Source organism: Scyliorhinus canicula, chromosome 3 (assembly GCF_902713615.1).
Source record: "Scyliorhinus canicula chromosome 3, sScyCan1.1, whole genome shotgun sequence".
NCBI lineage: Eukaryota > Metazoa > Chordata > Chondrichthyes > Carcharhiniformes > Scyliorhinidae > Scyliorhinus > Scyliorhinus canicula.
This window is the reverse complement of record NC_052148.1, coordinates 262,254,092-262,270,365: the sequence shown is the minus strand read 5'-3', so window position 1 is coordinate 262,270,365 and position 16,274 is coordinate 262,254,092. Positions and strand designations below refer to the sequence as shown.

At 44.0% G+C, this 16,274-nt stretch overlaps 1 protein-coding gene across 2 annotated transcripts in view; it reads right to left on the bottom strand.

Moving 5' to 3' along the window:
- Window positions 1-16,274, bottom strand: part of tbck (TBC1 domain containing kinase) — a 224,598-nt gene that overhangs the window by 24,910 nt on the left and 183,414 nt on the right. For both annotated transcript variants that reach the window (XM_038792700.1, XM_038792701.1), the window contains exon 25: window positions 2,612-2,771. In XM_038792700.1, coding sequence (XP_038648628.1) covers window positions 2,612-2,771 — 160 coding nt within the window. The remainder of the gene's footprint in view (window positions 1-2,611; window positions 2,772-16,274) is intronic.

Sequence of the window (16,274 nt, the reverse complement as noted above, 5' to 3'; positions counted from 1 at the left end):
GAAGGGGGTGGCGAGGACGGTGTCAAGGGTGGTGGGATCCAGGGTCAAGCCAGGATGGGGACTCGCGATCTTTGGGGTTGGGGTAGAGCCGGGAGTGCAGGAGGCGAAAGAGGCCGGTGTGCTGGCCTTTGCGTCCCTAGTAGCCCGGCGAAGGATTTTGCTACAGTGGAAGGACGCGAGGCCCCCAAGCGTGGAGACCTGGATCAATGACATGGCGGGCTTTATTAAGCTTGAGAAGGTTAAATTCGCCCTGAGAGGATCGGTGCAAGGGTTCTTTAACGGTGGCAACCTTTCCTCGACTTTCTGGCTCAACGATAGGGTACTGGGACAGTAGCAGCAGCAACCCGGGGGGGGGGGGGGGGGGGGGGGGGGGGGGGTGGGTGGGGGGGGGGCGTTGATTATGTTAGCTTATTTTATTTAAATTTGATTTATCTAATTTTAATTTATGGTTAAGTTCTCTTGTTTGGGGGGGGGGGTGGGGGAATGTGATACATGTGATGTTACGGTATGGGGGGAATTGTGGGTGTTATGGGGCTGTTAGTTGCATATTACTGCTTTTTGCTATACTTTTTGTTATATTTTCTGCAAAAAATTCCAATAAAAAAAATTAAAAAAAAAAAAAAAAAGAATCCATCTACTCCGCCTTAAAAATATTCAATGACCCCGGCCGTCTGGGGCAGAGTTCAAAGGTCTCACAACCCTCAGAAGAAAGATTTCTCCTCATCTCTGTCAAAAAATGGGCAAACCCCGTCCACCTTGCCGAGACCGTCCAGGATGTTATAGACTTCCATCCAAGTCGCCCCTCATGCTTCCAAACTCCAGTGGAAACCAGCCCAGTCTGTCCAACCTTTCCTCATAAGACAACCCACTCATTCCAGGAATCAATCTGGCGCTTGCAGTGTATTTCTCACATGCCACCAGTAACATAACCTGTTATTACTCTCCGTCAACATTTTAGCTCAGGTTGGACAGAATTGTTGAAGGAAAAATTCACCTCATCTCACAAAATTCCTATTCCTTTTTTAAAATAAATTTAGAGTACCCAATTCATTTTTTCCTATTAAGGGGCAATTTAGCGTGTCCAATCCACCAAGCTTGCGAAACCCATGCAAACACGGGGAGAATGTGCAAACTCCACACGGACAGTGACCCAGAGCCGGGATCGAACCTGGGACCTCGGCGCTGTGAGGCCGTAGTGCTAACCCACTGCGCCACCCCCACAAAATCCCTATTCCAACATTTAGCCGGCAATTGGTAACTTAGCGAAATAACTTTTAAAAACGATATAATTTGGCTCGAAGCATTACAATTCTTCATCAATAACTGAAGCTGTATTTACGCTGCAGCTATTGCTTGTAGATAGTTGTAGGATAGTTCCCAGTCAGGCAGATCGTTGCTCACACTGCCTGCTTGGAACTCCAAATCTCCTGCCTTCGTAGAGAACCCTGTGGTTAGACTCTTGCAAATGTTCCTTTCCCAGCAGTTAATATGCAAGTGATTAGAGAGCGCGGGTGGAAATATGCTGTGCTGTCTAAACGTTTCAATTAACTGCAGGCAGATTCAGAAGCAATTCCTGGGCGCTTTTTAAAATATGGTTTGACACTCCACTTGATGAACAAAACTACAATTAGAAGGCACTCCGTTCTGTCGCCAGGACATCTATAAGTGTCTCACAACCAAATAGTTACCTTTGACACGCAGTCATTGCTGGTACGCAGTCAAAAATGGCAGCCGATTTTAGTCACAGCGAGATCCCATAAACGGCAGATGGGACAAATGGTCGGTGAACTTGTTTTTGGTAATGCAGGTCAAGGGTTGGTAATGTTGGCCAGGACACTGGGAGAACTCTGCCTTCAAGCACTGCCAGAGGGGTTTTCACATCCGCATGAGTTGCTGGGTTCCGATTTGGACTGTGCTTCTTGGAGGTGCACTGTCGGAAGCTTGTGGGTCCAGCATGGACCTTGTGGCAAGTCAAAACCAACGTACCTCCTCAGGGGGGGTCTCACACAGCTCCTGGCCAGAGTCAGGTGGAGCACTGACTCTGAATGATCACTGTAACATTAGCACTGGCGTGAAGTGGAGGATAAACGATAAAGTTGCATTTAGGTGCCCACTAAAGCTAATATTTGGATTAATTAGTTAGTTCAGCGAACACAATTAATTTCGACCATTGCTCCCGATTGTGCGTTTCACATATCCTACATTATGATACATTTAAAATGGACATTTTTTTCCCCGTTAAATGCTTTAAGAAAATATAAGGGTTTGTGCAGTGGGAAAACGGAAAGACTCTTTCGAGTCACAGGGTTAACTGGTACCAGGAAGCTGCAGGTGTCCAAACCAGGGACCTGAGGCGGCAGCTAATAATAAATCACTTCACGTAGATGCATCTCGAGCCACATGTTATTGCCATCATCCCATCAGGATCCAACCCTCTTAGAGGACCTCAGTTTCAGCCTGTGTAATGAGTTAATTGCCTGTTTGTTTTCCTGTCACAAGCCTATTTTGTTCTGTAGATCTTCCCCTCCGGCAAGGATTTGAAGCTATAGCCAAAGCGACCACAGAAGCATTTCAGCAGGCTATTTTAGAACAGAATGAGATAGCAACTTACGTCGGCTGCGTTCCTGACCACATTCCCCACGACGACAACAACACGCCCCTTGAAACTCTGCAGCAAGCTGGTGGACGCGCACTGGATCAGGTCACCATCCGGGCTGAAGGCAGAACTGTATGGAATGTTTATGCTGCCACTGATGTGGCCACGGGTGAATCTGGTGCAAACACGGTCAAGGAAAAGAGCAACGAGAAAAAAAAAACAATGGGACGTTATCCGAAACATTTGTACTACTTTAGCTAAGCTTGTTCATAATAGAATTCTGAGAGGACAGCCTTGAAACACTGCATGTTTAACACTAATAAATACTCATCTTGCAAAGTGTGTTTAATTCGTTCTTACCCCATTTGCACCTGATTTTTACACTTGGTCTGGACTCTCCATTGGCAATGCCATGAGAGATTAATTAATACCTCAAACCACTGCCACACACACTTCATTTCCTCATTTTAACAAAACCCTCGAGTATCACTAGATGCACAACAGAGGAAATAGATTGGAATCGCAGTGGTTTGGCCGATGATGGCTTCTAAAGTTTTTCAACACATGGGTGATATTTAAATACTCTTTACTGCGATTAAAATCCACGTTGATCAAAATTGTGGGTTGTCACTGGGTTTGCTCGTTAGCACATTCTAACACTAAACAAAGTTTAGTGAGATGCAAACTTGCTGAACTAATGGGCAATGGCTGTCCATTTAAGGGGCTGGTTTAGCACAGTGGGCTAAACAGCTGGCTTGTAATGCAGAACAATGCCAGCAGCGCGGGTTCAATTCCCGTACCGGCCTCCCCGACCAGGCGCTGGAATATGGCGACTAGGGGCTTTTCACAGTAACTTCATTGAAGCCTACTTGTGACAATAACATTTATTATTATTATTTATGCCTGTAGTTCAGGTACCCGAGATTAAGAATATACTTGAGTTGATCCGAACCGCAGGTCATTTCCTGACATTCGTATGACAAACATTGATCGTCAGTTTCACTGCAACACGAGATTAATTCAATTTTCTGCAATGCTAAAGACATCTTTGTTTCGCTTTCTGGAAGTCAAAACAATCCGTGTCATACACAATATCTATTTAATGTCTGTATTAAATTTGAGCTGAAAGAAAAGATCTAGGCACGCGTTTATCTCACAAGCGAAGGGCACAATCGCAGGAAGAAATTTACGCTCGGTCAAAAATAGAACTCATCATTACGTGCGGTCGGCTGTGCACTGCATTCCAATCAAACCACCATCTCCCCCCCCCCCCCCCCCCCCCCCCCACCAAAAAAAAGTCAGCAGCTTCTAATTCTGATGGTGTCTAAAAGGCAAGAGTGTTCTCCGTTTCGGCCGAGTAAACACTTCAGTAAGAATGCCGAGGGAATGCTGCTCTGTTGCAGGTGCTGCCTTTCGGATGATTTTCAAACTAATGTCCCATTCAATGAATGGCAGGGATGTTTCATCCTTGGTGTCCTGGCCAATAGGTATCCCTCAATCAACATCACCAAATTACACGGTCGTTATCTCACTGCTCTTTGTAGAATCTTGCCATCTGCAAATAGGCTGCTGCGTTCCCACATTACAACAGTCACCACACTTCACAAATACTTTATTGGCTGTAAAGTGCTTTGGGACATCCCGAGGTTGTGAAAGGCAGAACATGAATGCATTTTCCTTTATTTCTGCTCCAATATTGAGAGCCGGTTAATCAAGTTGCGTTGAAGTACAAACACAAGGATAAATATTAAATCAGAGCCAGATATTAGATCAACACATTTGAGGGGAAAAAGCAAATCTATTATTTGATTGGAGATTAAAATTAATTTGAAACCATTTTCCAACATAACTCTGTGTTGAAAGAGTAAGTAGTAAGACTCAGTGAATGTGCAGAGATTAAGTGCATTATGACCGGGAGGCATCAGCTCCCATTCATCAGAGTTCCATTCCATTGCTCACTATGGGCTAAACAAAGGGTAACCCAGGCTTAAATATTCACTGAAAGTAGGCAGTAATTTTATTCCATTCAGTTAAGTAGTGAACAAATTTTAATGTTCGAATCTTCTCACCCCAGAGGTGAGTTTAGTGTACATGTTAAAATAGATGAAAAATATTAGTAATCCTATCCATAATATTGATGAATAAACAAACACTGCACATGTGTTAGACATGTTAGAACCTTCCCACGGGTAACACTCCTTCATACACCTTCCAACTTGGTTGAGGAAACAGAATGTTGGCTCTAAAATCTGAAATGGTTTCAGTATTGTTTGTAACTGTATGACACCAACAGAAGAGCACACTTCAGCACTAGTGGCCTATGCAGGATTCAAACCTACCACTGCTAGGAAAATAAGGTTAGTTTTAAGGGATTTATATTTGTAATGGTCAACATTAGAAATGGGGTATAGTTTTAAGTGAGTTTAATTTAATATTTCTGTACCTAGAAGAGTAAAACTTAGAGTTAGATTCATGCTGGACAAAGGTGTTTGGATGTGTATGGGTTAGTTAAGTTCCAACTGTGTTTCCAATGTGCTTTGAGGGGCTACTGCATGAAGAATAAATAAAAAGCCATGGCATGTGGATGTTGCTTAGCAACTGGGGCCTTGTAAGGCAGAAAGCTTTTAAGTTTTAGTTTTAACTGAAATTGTGGGCAGTTGGAGACAGGATACTGGGGAGTGAACAGCTTAACTCTGCCAGGAGAAGCTGGACAAGATAAGGGAGTTGCAAAGATGCAAGCTTCCTAAGGAACGAGATACAATCCAGGTAACCAAGGAACTGGGACGGAAAGAAGGTTTTCTACACCTGAAATTAAAAGAACAGAGACTGGAGCTGGTTTAGCACAGAGGGCTAAACCGCTGGCTTGCAAAGCAGACCAAGGCCAGCAGCGCGGATTCAATTCCTGTACAAACCCTCCCAAACAGGCGCCGGAATGTGGCGACTAGAGGTTTTTCACAGTAATTCATTTGAAGCCTACTTGCGACAATAAGCGATTTTCATTTTCATTATGGTATTGTTCAGAAGAATTCAAGGAAGAGCAAACAAAGTGTTCCGAGTTAAACAGACAATTGCAGCAACTAGATTTAAAGTGGACAGCAGACTTCAGAGATAGGTGAAATGTTTGATGTCATTTTAACACAGTCTGTGAATCTAAGCAATTGTTTGCACAACACTCAGATTGGTCTAAAATCCTGGACTGGATTCACTGTTAAAAGTCGAGCGGCATCTTGGGTGATAAGAGTCATTTGTAAAACCTGGACTGGATTTCGGAAGGCAAACCGCCATGGGAAAGCATTATTATGATAGAAGATTTTAAAGCGTTTTCTGGGAGTGAAGTTTGGAAATTCTGTGAACATCATCTGGTGTGAAATCCGAGGAGAAATCTACAGACACTAATTTGAATCCATAGAACCAGGGGCTGGTGTAGGTCACTGGGCTAAATCGCTGGCTTTTAAAGCAGACCAAGCAGGCCAGCAGCACGGTTCGATTCCCGTACCAGCCTCCCGGACAGGTACTTTTCACAGTAACTTCATTGAAGCCTACTCGTGACAATAAGCGATTTTCATTTCATTTTTCATTTCATTTCATTTTCATTGAATTTACAGTGGAGGCCATTCGGCCCATCACGTCTGCACCGGCCCTTAGAAAGAGCACCCTACTTAAGCCCAACCCTCCACACTAGCCCCGTAACCCCACCTAACCTTTTTGGATACGAAGGGCAATTTTGCATGGCCGATCCACCTAACCTGCACATCTTTGGACTGTGGGAGGAAACCGGAGAACCCAGAGGAAACCCACGCACACACGGGGAGAACGTGCAGACTCCGCACAGACAGTGACCCAAGCCGAGAATCGAACCTGGGACCCTAGAGCTGTGAAGCAACAGTGCTAACCACTGTGCTAGTGTTCCGCCAGAGTGGAATACGTGTATTTGACCATAGTCATCGTGTGTTTATAAAGGGACTGTGTTTTAATGGAAACATTGTAGTTTAAGATCTACTTTGCAATCAGTGTTAGTCTTAAAATCTGTGTATATTTGTTAAGCTAAGGGGGGAGTAAAACAGTATTATATATTAATTCAAATTTTCATGTTTAATAAATGTTTTTTATTCCTGTTAAAACTAATTGGCAGTCCTGTGACTATTTCTCCATATTTGATTAAAATGAATAAAAGTTAGTCTTTTGAGTCAGGGTTCCATTCTGGGACCTTCCCGTCCAGTTATAACATCGACTAAGATCATAATGCCATCCAATCCCTTCAGAGTCTCTCTCAGATTTTTAACTGTGGTGCTGATGTAGCCACAGGATAAGGTAATGATTATTACACCACACTACGTTATAATCATTTCCACATGCTATTGTACACAACATTGGAAACCACAAGCATTGAAGAGAATCTCTGTGGTTTGTTTCAATTTGCGTTCTATACACCACACGCTTCTAGTTAATGCTGGCAAAATAGCCTAAACCGCAATATTATTATTATTATTGCATGCTTGCATTATTATTATATTATTATTATTTTATTATTATTATGTTTTTATTATTATATTATTACACAAGCATACTTTTAAAAAAAGGGACCTGAAGATGAAATGTAATCTAAGGAAAACAGAAATCAGCAAAGTCTAACAAGTTGGAGTGGATTGAGATACCTCCTATTGGGATCGGTGATGCAATGCAAAGAGCTTATTGAGCAGAAAGGGGCAATTCAATTCAATCCAAATAGCCTACGTCAGCATTTATGCACCAAACAAGCCTCCTCCCACCCCACATCACCTCCCCATATCTATATCGCATATCCTTCGACAATCGTCTTCATATGTTTACCTAGTTTCCTCTGAAATGCATGTTCTTATCCGTTTCAACTATTCCATGCAGCGGCACATTCTATATTCTTATCGGTTTTTTTGGGAAAAGCAATTTCTCCTGACTTCCACGCTCCATTAAGGGACGATCATAGATTTCTGACATCCAGAAATGGGCCTCCCCCCCCCCGCCCCTCCAACCAGAAGTAGAAACATTTCACGTCAACTCATCAATACTTCATAATTTAAAGACCTCTATCAGATAACTTATCAGCTGCCTCGTTTGTGACTCATCCAAGGAGCAGTGCTCCGAAAGTTAGTGATTCGAAACAAACCTGTTGGACTTTAACCTGGTGATGTATGACTTCTTACTGTGGTCTAAACAAGGTTTTATACAAGCTTAATGCGCTAGGACTCAAGGTAATCATAGTTGCAGCAAGGTTCCATGATAAGAGATGCCACATAGTTTGCAAGAGTGAGAATGCACGACAAGCAAGACATCATTCGGTCTATAATCAAATCATAAAATGTTTACGGTGAAGGAGGAGGCCTTTTGGCCTAGGTATGTGCTGGGTCTCTACAAGAAAAGTTCAGCTGGAACAACTCCACAGGCCTTACCCCTGCGAGCCTCGCAATTTTGTTCTCTTCAAGTAGTTATTCAATTCCCGTTTGAAAGCTATGATTGAATTTGCCTACACCATGCTCTCAGGCAGCACAGTGCTTAGCACCGATTTCCTCCTACGTCCCGAAAGATCATAGAATCATAGAATTTACAGCGCAGAAGGAGGCCATTCGGCCCATCGAGTCTGCACTGGCTATTGGGAAGAGCACCCTACCCAAGCCCACGCCTCCAACCTATCCCCATAACTCCACCCGACACTAAGGGCAATTTTGGACACTCAGGGCAATTTAGCATGGCCAATCCACTTAACCTGCACATCTTTGGACTGTGGGAGGAAACCGGAGCACCCGGAGGAAACCCACGCACACATGGCGAGAACGTGCAGACTCCGCACAGACGGTGACCCCGGGAATCGAACCTGGGATGTGCTTCTTCGGTGAATTGGGACATTCTGAATTCTCCCTCCGTGTACCGGCACAGGCGGCGGAGTGTGGCGACGAGGGGATTTTCACAGTAACTTCATTGCAGTGCTAATATAAGCCTAGTCTCACTAAAAGATTATTATTTTTCCAAATTCTAACCACACATGACATGACACCTCGTGCCATCTTTAAATTCTTTTATCATCCACTTTAAATCCGTGCCCACTGGTTCTGGCCTCTTGCCGTCAATGGGAACAGCATCTCCCTATTTGCTCTGTCCCAACCCCTCATGGGTTTGAGCACCTTTCAAACATTCTTAATCTGGTTGCACTTTAATAAGAGATGCTCTTTTTTAAAACACTGTGGGTCACCGTGATCACTGGAAAGGCATTCCAACTATAACATTCAACGATAATTAAAAATTTCATAATAGCTGAAACATTTGTGCAGTTTCATAATACATGACTACTTTCTTTTCCAAAATATAAGTTAACATAATTCGAGTTGGATTCCTGCTGTTCTTTCACAAACTATGCCGACTAAAATAACCCAAAGCAAATTCTTCCCATAAAGCACAAAAACAATCTGCCTCTTAAACCACAAGATGTGTATGAGAGGCTGAACCAGTTACAAGTGGTGATAAATGCAAGTTTAACGATGCTTCAAAAGAGCTTGTTCTGTAATTAGTTCTCCTGAAGTATCCTGCGCTCACTAACTGCACTTTAATCACCATCTCATATCCCAAGTACTAAAGTAAATAAACATCCCCTGGTGCGTGCCTTGTGTGTCCTGCCCTCGTGAGGAATACGATGTTCTAATAAGGGTCACCACCCTCCTGCTTTCATCTTTCTACAGCCTGCCTCCAAAGTTTCAATCACTGTCAGATAATGAGCGTGGAGACCCGGCTCGGAAGAAACTGCCCAGCCCCTTCCATTCCCAATTACTTTTACAGTAGCGGTTTCCTTAGAAACACAAATACCCTGGAAAATCGGGCTTTCCTGAGCTGCAAACTTAAATCACCAGCTTCTCCTGATGTCTTTTGTGAAACTACCAACACAACGCTTGGGAAATGATTAGCACCAACGTGTTCACGGAAAAGAGGAGGTTCTCCCCATTTCCTCTCGAGTACAAAGTCCCTTTCTCTGCAACACAAAAACCCGACTATTTCCTATCATCAGTATAAAAGACACTTCTGAAAAACAGGCTTGTTTTACTTTTGTTGACCTGCAGTGTATCGGCCAATTGGACGTTCACCAGAGGCAATATACAAGCTCTATTCGGAACACAACTCAGCTCTGCAGTGAGCTGAATGGACTTTTAGGGCTTACATTTTAATTCTGAAGCTGACATCATTTCTTGAATAATAGCATGCAGTTGTCGCTACAAAAGAAACACCCACAGGTTTCTGTGGATTGGTGCCTGTTAACAGCAACCACTGAACTGGGGAACTGAGTGGGGATCATTTTGACTTTGTTCAATTGTACAAAACGTCAGCCACTCCATACAAATTTCTCCTGATTTCCATTTCATTGGTAGGGGCATATATTATATATATATATATATATATATATATATATATATATATATGTAACATATATGACATACATATATACACACAAAAAACAGTGGCTGATCCAATATTTCCAGTTTTATACTATTGGCCAAAGTTCATAGAATCCCTACAGTGCAGGATGCGGCCATTCGGCTTTTTCAGGAAGGTTATCGGGATAATTTGGGAGTTTGTGTGGAAAGAGAAGGTTGGGGTGGGGGGGGGGTGGGGGGGGGGGGGGGGGGGTGGGGTGGGGGAGAGACTTCACGGCTGAGGCATGTGTTCATGGAGAAGGGGCGAGGAGTTGGGAATCTGATCAATTATTATTGGGCGGCGAACATTGCGATAGTGAGGAAATGGGCTGTGGAAGAGTGATTAGTTTGGGGGCGGATGGAGGCAGCCTCGTGTAGGGGGACAAGTTTGAGGGCACTGTTGACGGCACCTCTTATGTTCTCGCCAGATACTCTGTGAGCCCAGTGGTGGTTTTGGTGTTATGGGTGCAGAGGCAGTGCAGGTAACATTTTGGGCTGGAGGGTGCCGATATGTGACAACCATAGGTTTGTGCCGCCGGGACTGGTTGCGAGGTTCCGGGGGTGGCAGCAGGTGGGGATAAGAGTACTGAAGGGACTTGTTTATCGAGGGCAAGTTTGTGGGTCTGAAGGAGTTGGAGGAATTGTATGTTATCCAAGGGGAACAGTGTAGGTATCTGCAGGTGAGGGATTTCATGAGGAGAGAGGTGCCGTCCTTCCCGAGTTGCTGCCTCCGGTGTTGCAGCAAACGTTGTTGGCGAAGGATGATATGGGGGGGGGGGGGTGTTGGATATTTACAAGGAATAGATGGAGGGGGAGGGCGGTGAAGGAGATAAAGCGCAAGTGGGGGGAGTAGCTGGGAGGGGAGGTGCAGGCTGGGATATGGGTAGAGGCCTTTGGAGGGTAAACGATGTGCGTGGTTAAGGCTCATCCAGTTCAAAGTTGTGCATAGGGCCCACATGACAGTGGCGACAATCAGTAGGTTCTTTGCGGGGGTGGAAGCCAGGTGTGGGCGTGGTGTGTGCAGGGGCCCGTGAATCATGTCCACATGTTCTGGGCGTGTCCAATACGGAGTGGGGCTCTGGCAGGGGGTCTTGGATGTTATGTCCGAGGTTCCGGGAGTGAGTCCGGAGGTGGCGATATTTGGTGTGTCAGAAGATCCAGGAGTCCCGGTGGGGAGAGAGGCTGATGTTTTGGCCTTTGCCTCCCTGATAGCCCGAAGGTGGATTTTATTGGGTTGCCTGGACTCAGAGTCGCCGAAAGCAGGGGTGTGGGTGAGCGACCTGGCACAATTCCTGCGGTTGGAGAAGGCAAAGGTAGTTTTGCTGGGGTCGGTAGAGGGCTTCACCCACAGGTAGAAACCGTCCATTGAGTTCTTCAAGGAGGATTGAGAGGTCGGGGGGGGAAGCAGAATGTGGTGAGGTGCTGTGTTGGTATCGAGGGAGGTTGGCGATTTGTGGTTTGGGTTGCTGTTCTGGTCTTCTGATAATTTGTGTATACATGTAAAAAGGCCTGGAATAAAAATATTTGCAAAAATAAAGTAATTTTTAAAGTATAGATACGGTTGGGATACAGGGAACTGCAGCATCCAGTTTGTACACCACAAGATCTCAACGCACAGAATGGAAAAATTGCACCATGTCAGTCTTTGACTGGTTGAGAGACACCGATAGCAACCGAGGAAGAGATGCAATGGCTGTAAGAGCCAGGCTAAACAGAAGACGAGAAGAGCATTTTGAACAGAAGGAAAGTAGACCCAGATAACATATGGGTGGCACAGTCGCAGTGGTTAGCACTGTTGCTTCACAGCGCCAGGGTCCCCAGGTTCGATTCCCGGCTTGGGTCACTGACTGTGCGGAGTCTGCACGTTCTCCCCGTGTCTGCGTGGGTTTCCTCCGGGTGCTCCGGTTTCCTCTCACAAGTCCCGAAAGACGTGCTGTTCGGTAATTTGGACATTCTGAATTCTCTCTCCGTGTACCCGAACAGGCGCCGGGATGTGGCGGCTCGGGGATTTTCAAGTAACTTCATTGTTAATGTAAGCTTACTTGTGACAATAAAGATTATGGAAAAAAAAAATCTCATTCAGGAATAAAGAAGCAGTTAGTACGTCACAAAATGTATTTGCTCGATTTAAAAACAAACTAAATTGCTGTCATCGTATACCTTTGAATATGCAGCATCACTCAAGGCCACTAACAGTGGTTCAGGCTCACAGATAACAAAACGGAAATGCACACATATTATTATATAGAGGTCGTGAGGTACACTGAATTGTGCAACAAAATCCATCAGATTTTGGCACTGGACGTGACTGGAACTTTGCAATGGGATTAAATCCTTGTAAATGCCGACCAGTCATATTATTTTCCAGGCAATTCACGGGAAGGAGCTTGAAGGATTGAAATTCTTGAGATAAAACATTGGCACCACCACGATCTATTTATACGCTTTTGCACAAGAGTTAAATTGCTGCATTAAAACCAACATCAAACAAATAAACTTTGATTAATTACTCTGGATCAAGACTCGAGTTAATAAAGATTAACATTTCCGCCAGTCTTTCGACATAATCGGCTCCTTTCATAGCTCTTTGTGATTTTCCACGGATAAGTTTTACTGTTAGCGCACAGTAACATTTTGTTAACTTGTGTTGGTCAGCCACAGTCATCTCTTTTAATAATCCACAGTCACCCCAAGCCCCAGCAAAGTAAAAAATTTACCGGTTAAACAAGTTACCTGCAAGTTATTTTTCATCCCCACCCCCCAATCCCCCGCAAGAATTGTTTGCCCATTATCATTTACCGAGTACTTTTCTAAAAGTGTGTAAACCCTGACTGCTGGGAATTTTTCTAAGTGTGTTTTTTTCTGCCTCAGCTCAGGATGTAGTTGAGGAGACCTGGGCTGTTGCTTTCAGAGATCACCAAATGAAGTGTTAAACAAGAGGGCAGTGCTTCCGCGGTCAACTAATGACCTGCCCAAGTAGAAAGATGAATTTGATTCATTACCCGACAGGATGTACCATGTTCCAACTAACTTCTTGATTAAAAGCAAAGAGGTGTCATCTTGAAATATTTGACTTGGCTGAATGGGAACGTTCTGAAGGATATTAATTTGCTTAAAGCTGAAGGCCACAGATTCCCAATACAAAGTGCTCGGATCTCCTTCTGCAAACACAAGAGCTTAACGAATCCTGCAGAGTGGCATTTATTGGTCTGTGCCAGAGCGGTAGGGGTGCGATTTCAGGGCGGCACAGTGATTAGCACTGTTGCCACACAGCAGCAGGGACCAGGTTCAATTCCGGCCTTGGGTGACCGCCCAAGTGTGGAGTCTGCATGCTCTCCCCGTGTCTGTGGCGGTTTTCCTCCGGGTGCTCCGGTTTCCTCCCACAGTCCATGGATGTGCAGGTTAGGTGGATTGCCCCTGCTAAATTGCCCCTTAGTGCCCAGAGATTAGGTGGAGTTATGGGGATGGGGCGGGAGAACGGGCCTAGGTAGCATGCTCTTTTGGTAGATCGGTGCAGACCCGATGGGCCGAATGGCCTCCATCTGCACTGTAGGGATTCTATCATTCGAAGGAAATTGATGTTGTAACATTTGTGGACAGGAGAATATCCACAGTCAACCCAACCCAATTATTCATTGTTCCCTGGTGTATTTCCCAAAGCCCATTTGCTGACAGGAACCCGCCTACTCCTTCATAAAATCCATTAGGTTTTCTTGCTCCACAAGCCAGTAATCTGTTACCGTACTTCTCGCAGACAGATGTTGTTCTTGCATCCCCTATTGCCTTTGGCCGTTCTAAATCTGTAATTATGATTCCTTGTGCTGTACATGGAATGTGCGAAAAGTGTAGAGCACAAGAAATTCCAGCAAGGGAAAGACAAATCAGTAGGACGTATTTAAAAACCTTGTACCTAAATGCACACAGCATTCGGAATCAGGTCAATGAGCTGACGGCACAAATAGAGACAAATGGGTATGATTTGGTGGGGATCACTGAAACATGGTTGCAGGAGGACCGGGACTGGGAGTTGAATATCCAAGGGTACTCAGTATTCCGAAAGAATGGAACAGGAGGTGGAGTTGCTTTATTGGTTAAAGGTGACATCAAGGCTGTATTAAGAAATGATATTGGTCAAAATGTTGAATCGATCTGGGTGGAAATAAAAAAACAAGGGAAAAAAAACCCTTGGTAGGAGTAATTTACAGGTCCCTGAGCAAAACTTCCAAAGTGTGGCATAGTATAAACCAAGAGATAATGAGGGCTTGTGAGAGGGGCACAACGGTAATCATGGATTTTTATATGCATATTGACTGGACGGATTAAATTGGCAAGGGTAGCCTCGAGAGAGATTCCATAGTGTGTTTGAGGGATTGTTTCTTAGAGCTAACCTGGAAGTAGGCTATTTTAGATTTAGTAATATCTAATAGTCTTGTCGTTAAGGATCCTCTTGGAAGGAGTGATCACAGCATGCCATGCTAGAATTTCAAATTCAGATTGAGCCAGAGAAGACAGAGTGCCATAATAGAGTTTTAGCATTGGCCAGAGATAACTATATAGGTCTGAGTAAAGAGTTGGTCCAAGTACACTGGACTCAAATAATTGGGGGTAGAACAATTGAGGAACAATGGCGGATACTCAGGGAGATATTTAACAGCTCTCAATTAAGGTGTATTCCTGAGAGGAAGAGGAATTGTAAAAGGGGGAAAACAGTTCCACGGCTAACAAGGAAGTCAAGGATCATATAAAGGCAAAAATTAGGGAATACCATACTGCAAAAGCTCGTAGTAAGCTGGAGGACTTTTAAGGTTCAGCAAAAGGCTACTAAAAATAAAATCAAAAGAGCTAAAATGAACTGCAAAAGGAAACTGGCAGAAAACAATCACCGATACCAAAAGCTTCGAAAAGTATATAAAGAGGAAGAGAATAGCAAAGTAAATGTTGGCCCTTTAGAGGATGATACTGATGAGGTAATAATGGGGAACACAGAGATGGTGGAGGCACTGAAGCAATATTTTGCCTCTGTTTTCACGATAGAAGGTAATAAACATTTTCGAAAAACTAGAGTTAATGCAGAGGAACTTGGTGCAATAACCATCAGTAGGAAGATGGTATTCAATAAATTAATGGGATTAAAGGCAGATAGGTTTCCGGGACCTGATGGCCTGCACCCTAGGGTATTAAGAGAGGTGGCAGCAGAGATAGTGGATGCATTGGTTATGATATTTCAGAATTCCCTGGATTCTGGAAGGGTCCCAGTGGATTGAAACATGCTAATGTGACACCCCTATTCAAAAAGCGAAAGAGACCAAAAGTAGGAAAGTATAGGCGAGTTAGCTTGACCTCTGTGGCGGGGAAGTTGTTGGAATCAATCATAAAGGAGGAGATAACTGAACATTTTGGAAAGATAAAGCTCAATCCACCATTGTCAGCATAGTTTTATGAAAGGTAAGTCATGCTTGACAAACTTATTCAAGTTCTTTGAGGACAGAACCAGCAAGGTGGATAATGGGGAACCTGTGGATGTGGTATATCTAGTCTTCCAGAAGGTGTTTGACAAGGTGCCGCATAAAAGACTGATCCAGAAGGTGAGATCGCAGAGGAATGGGGGTAGAGTACTAGATTGGATTGAGAACGACAGAAAGCAGAGGGTTGGGTTAAATGGGTCCTTTACTGGTTGGCAAACTGTAACTAATGGGGTGCCACAGGGGTCAGTCCCCGGACCTCAACTGTTTACAATCTGTATAAATGATCTGCAAGCAGGGAAAGAGTGTAACATAGCAAAATTTGCGGATGATACTAAAATAGGTGGGAAAGCAGAGAGTGAAGAGGAGATTAAGATTTTACAGACGGATGTAGATAGCCTTGGAGATTGAGCCAAAATTTGGCAGATGGAATTTAATATAGATAAGTGTGAGGTTATCCATTTTGGCTAAAAAAATAGAAAAGCAAATGATCTAAATGGAAAGCAGATTCAAAATGGGTTTGGGCAGAGGGTTCTGGGTGTCTTTGCCCATGAATCACAGAAGGTTGGTTTGCAGGTACAGCATGTAATTAAAAAGACAAATGGAATGGTAGTGTTTATTGCAAAAGGACTGGAGTATAAGAGTAAAGAAGTGTTGTTGCAGTTGTATAGGATGTTGGTGAGACCACATCTGGAGTATTGTGTCCAGTTTTGGTCTCCTTATTTGAGGAAGGATGTGGTGACATTGGAGGCAGTTCAGAGGAGGTTCACCGGATTGATTCCG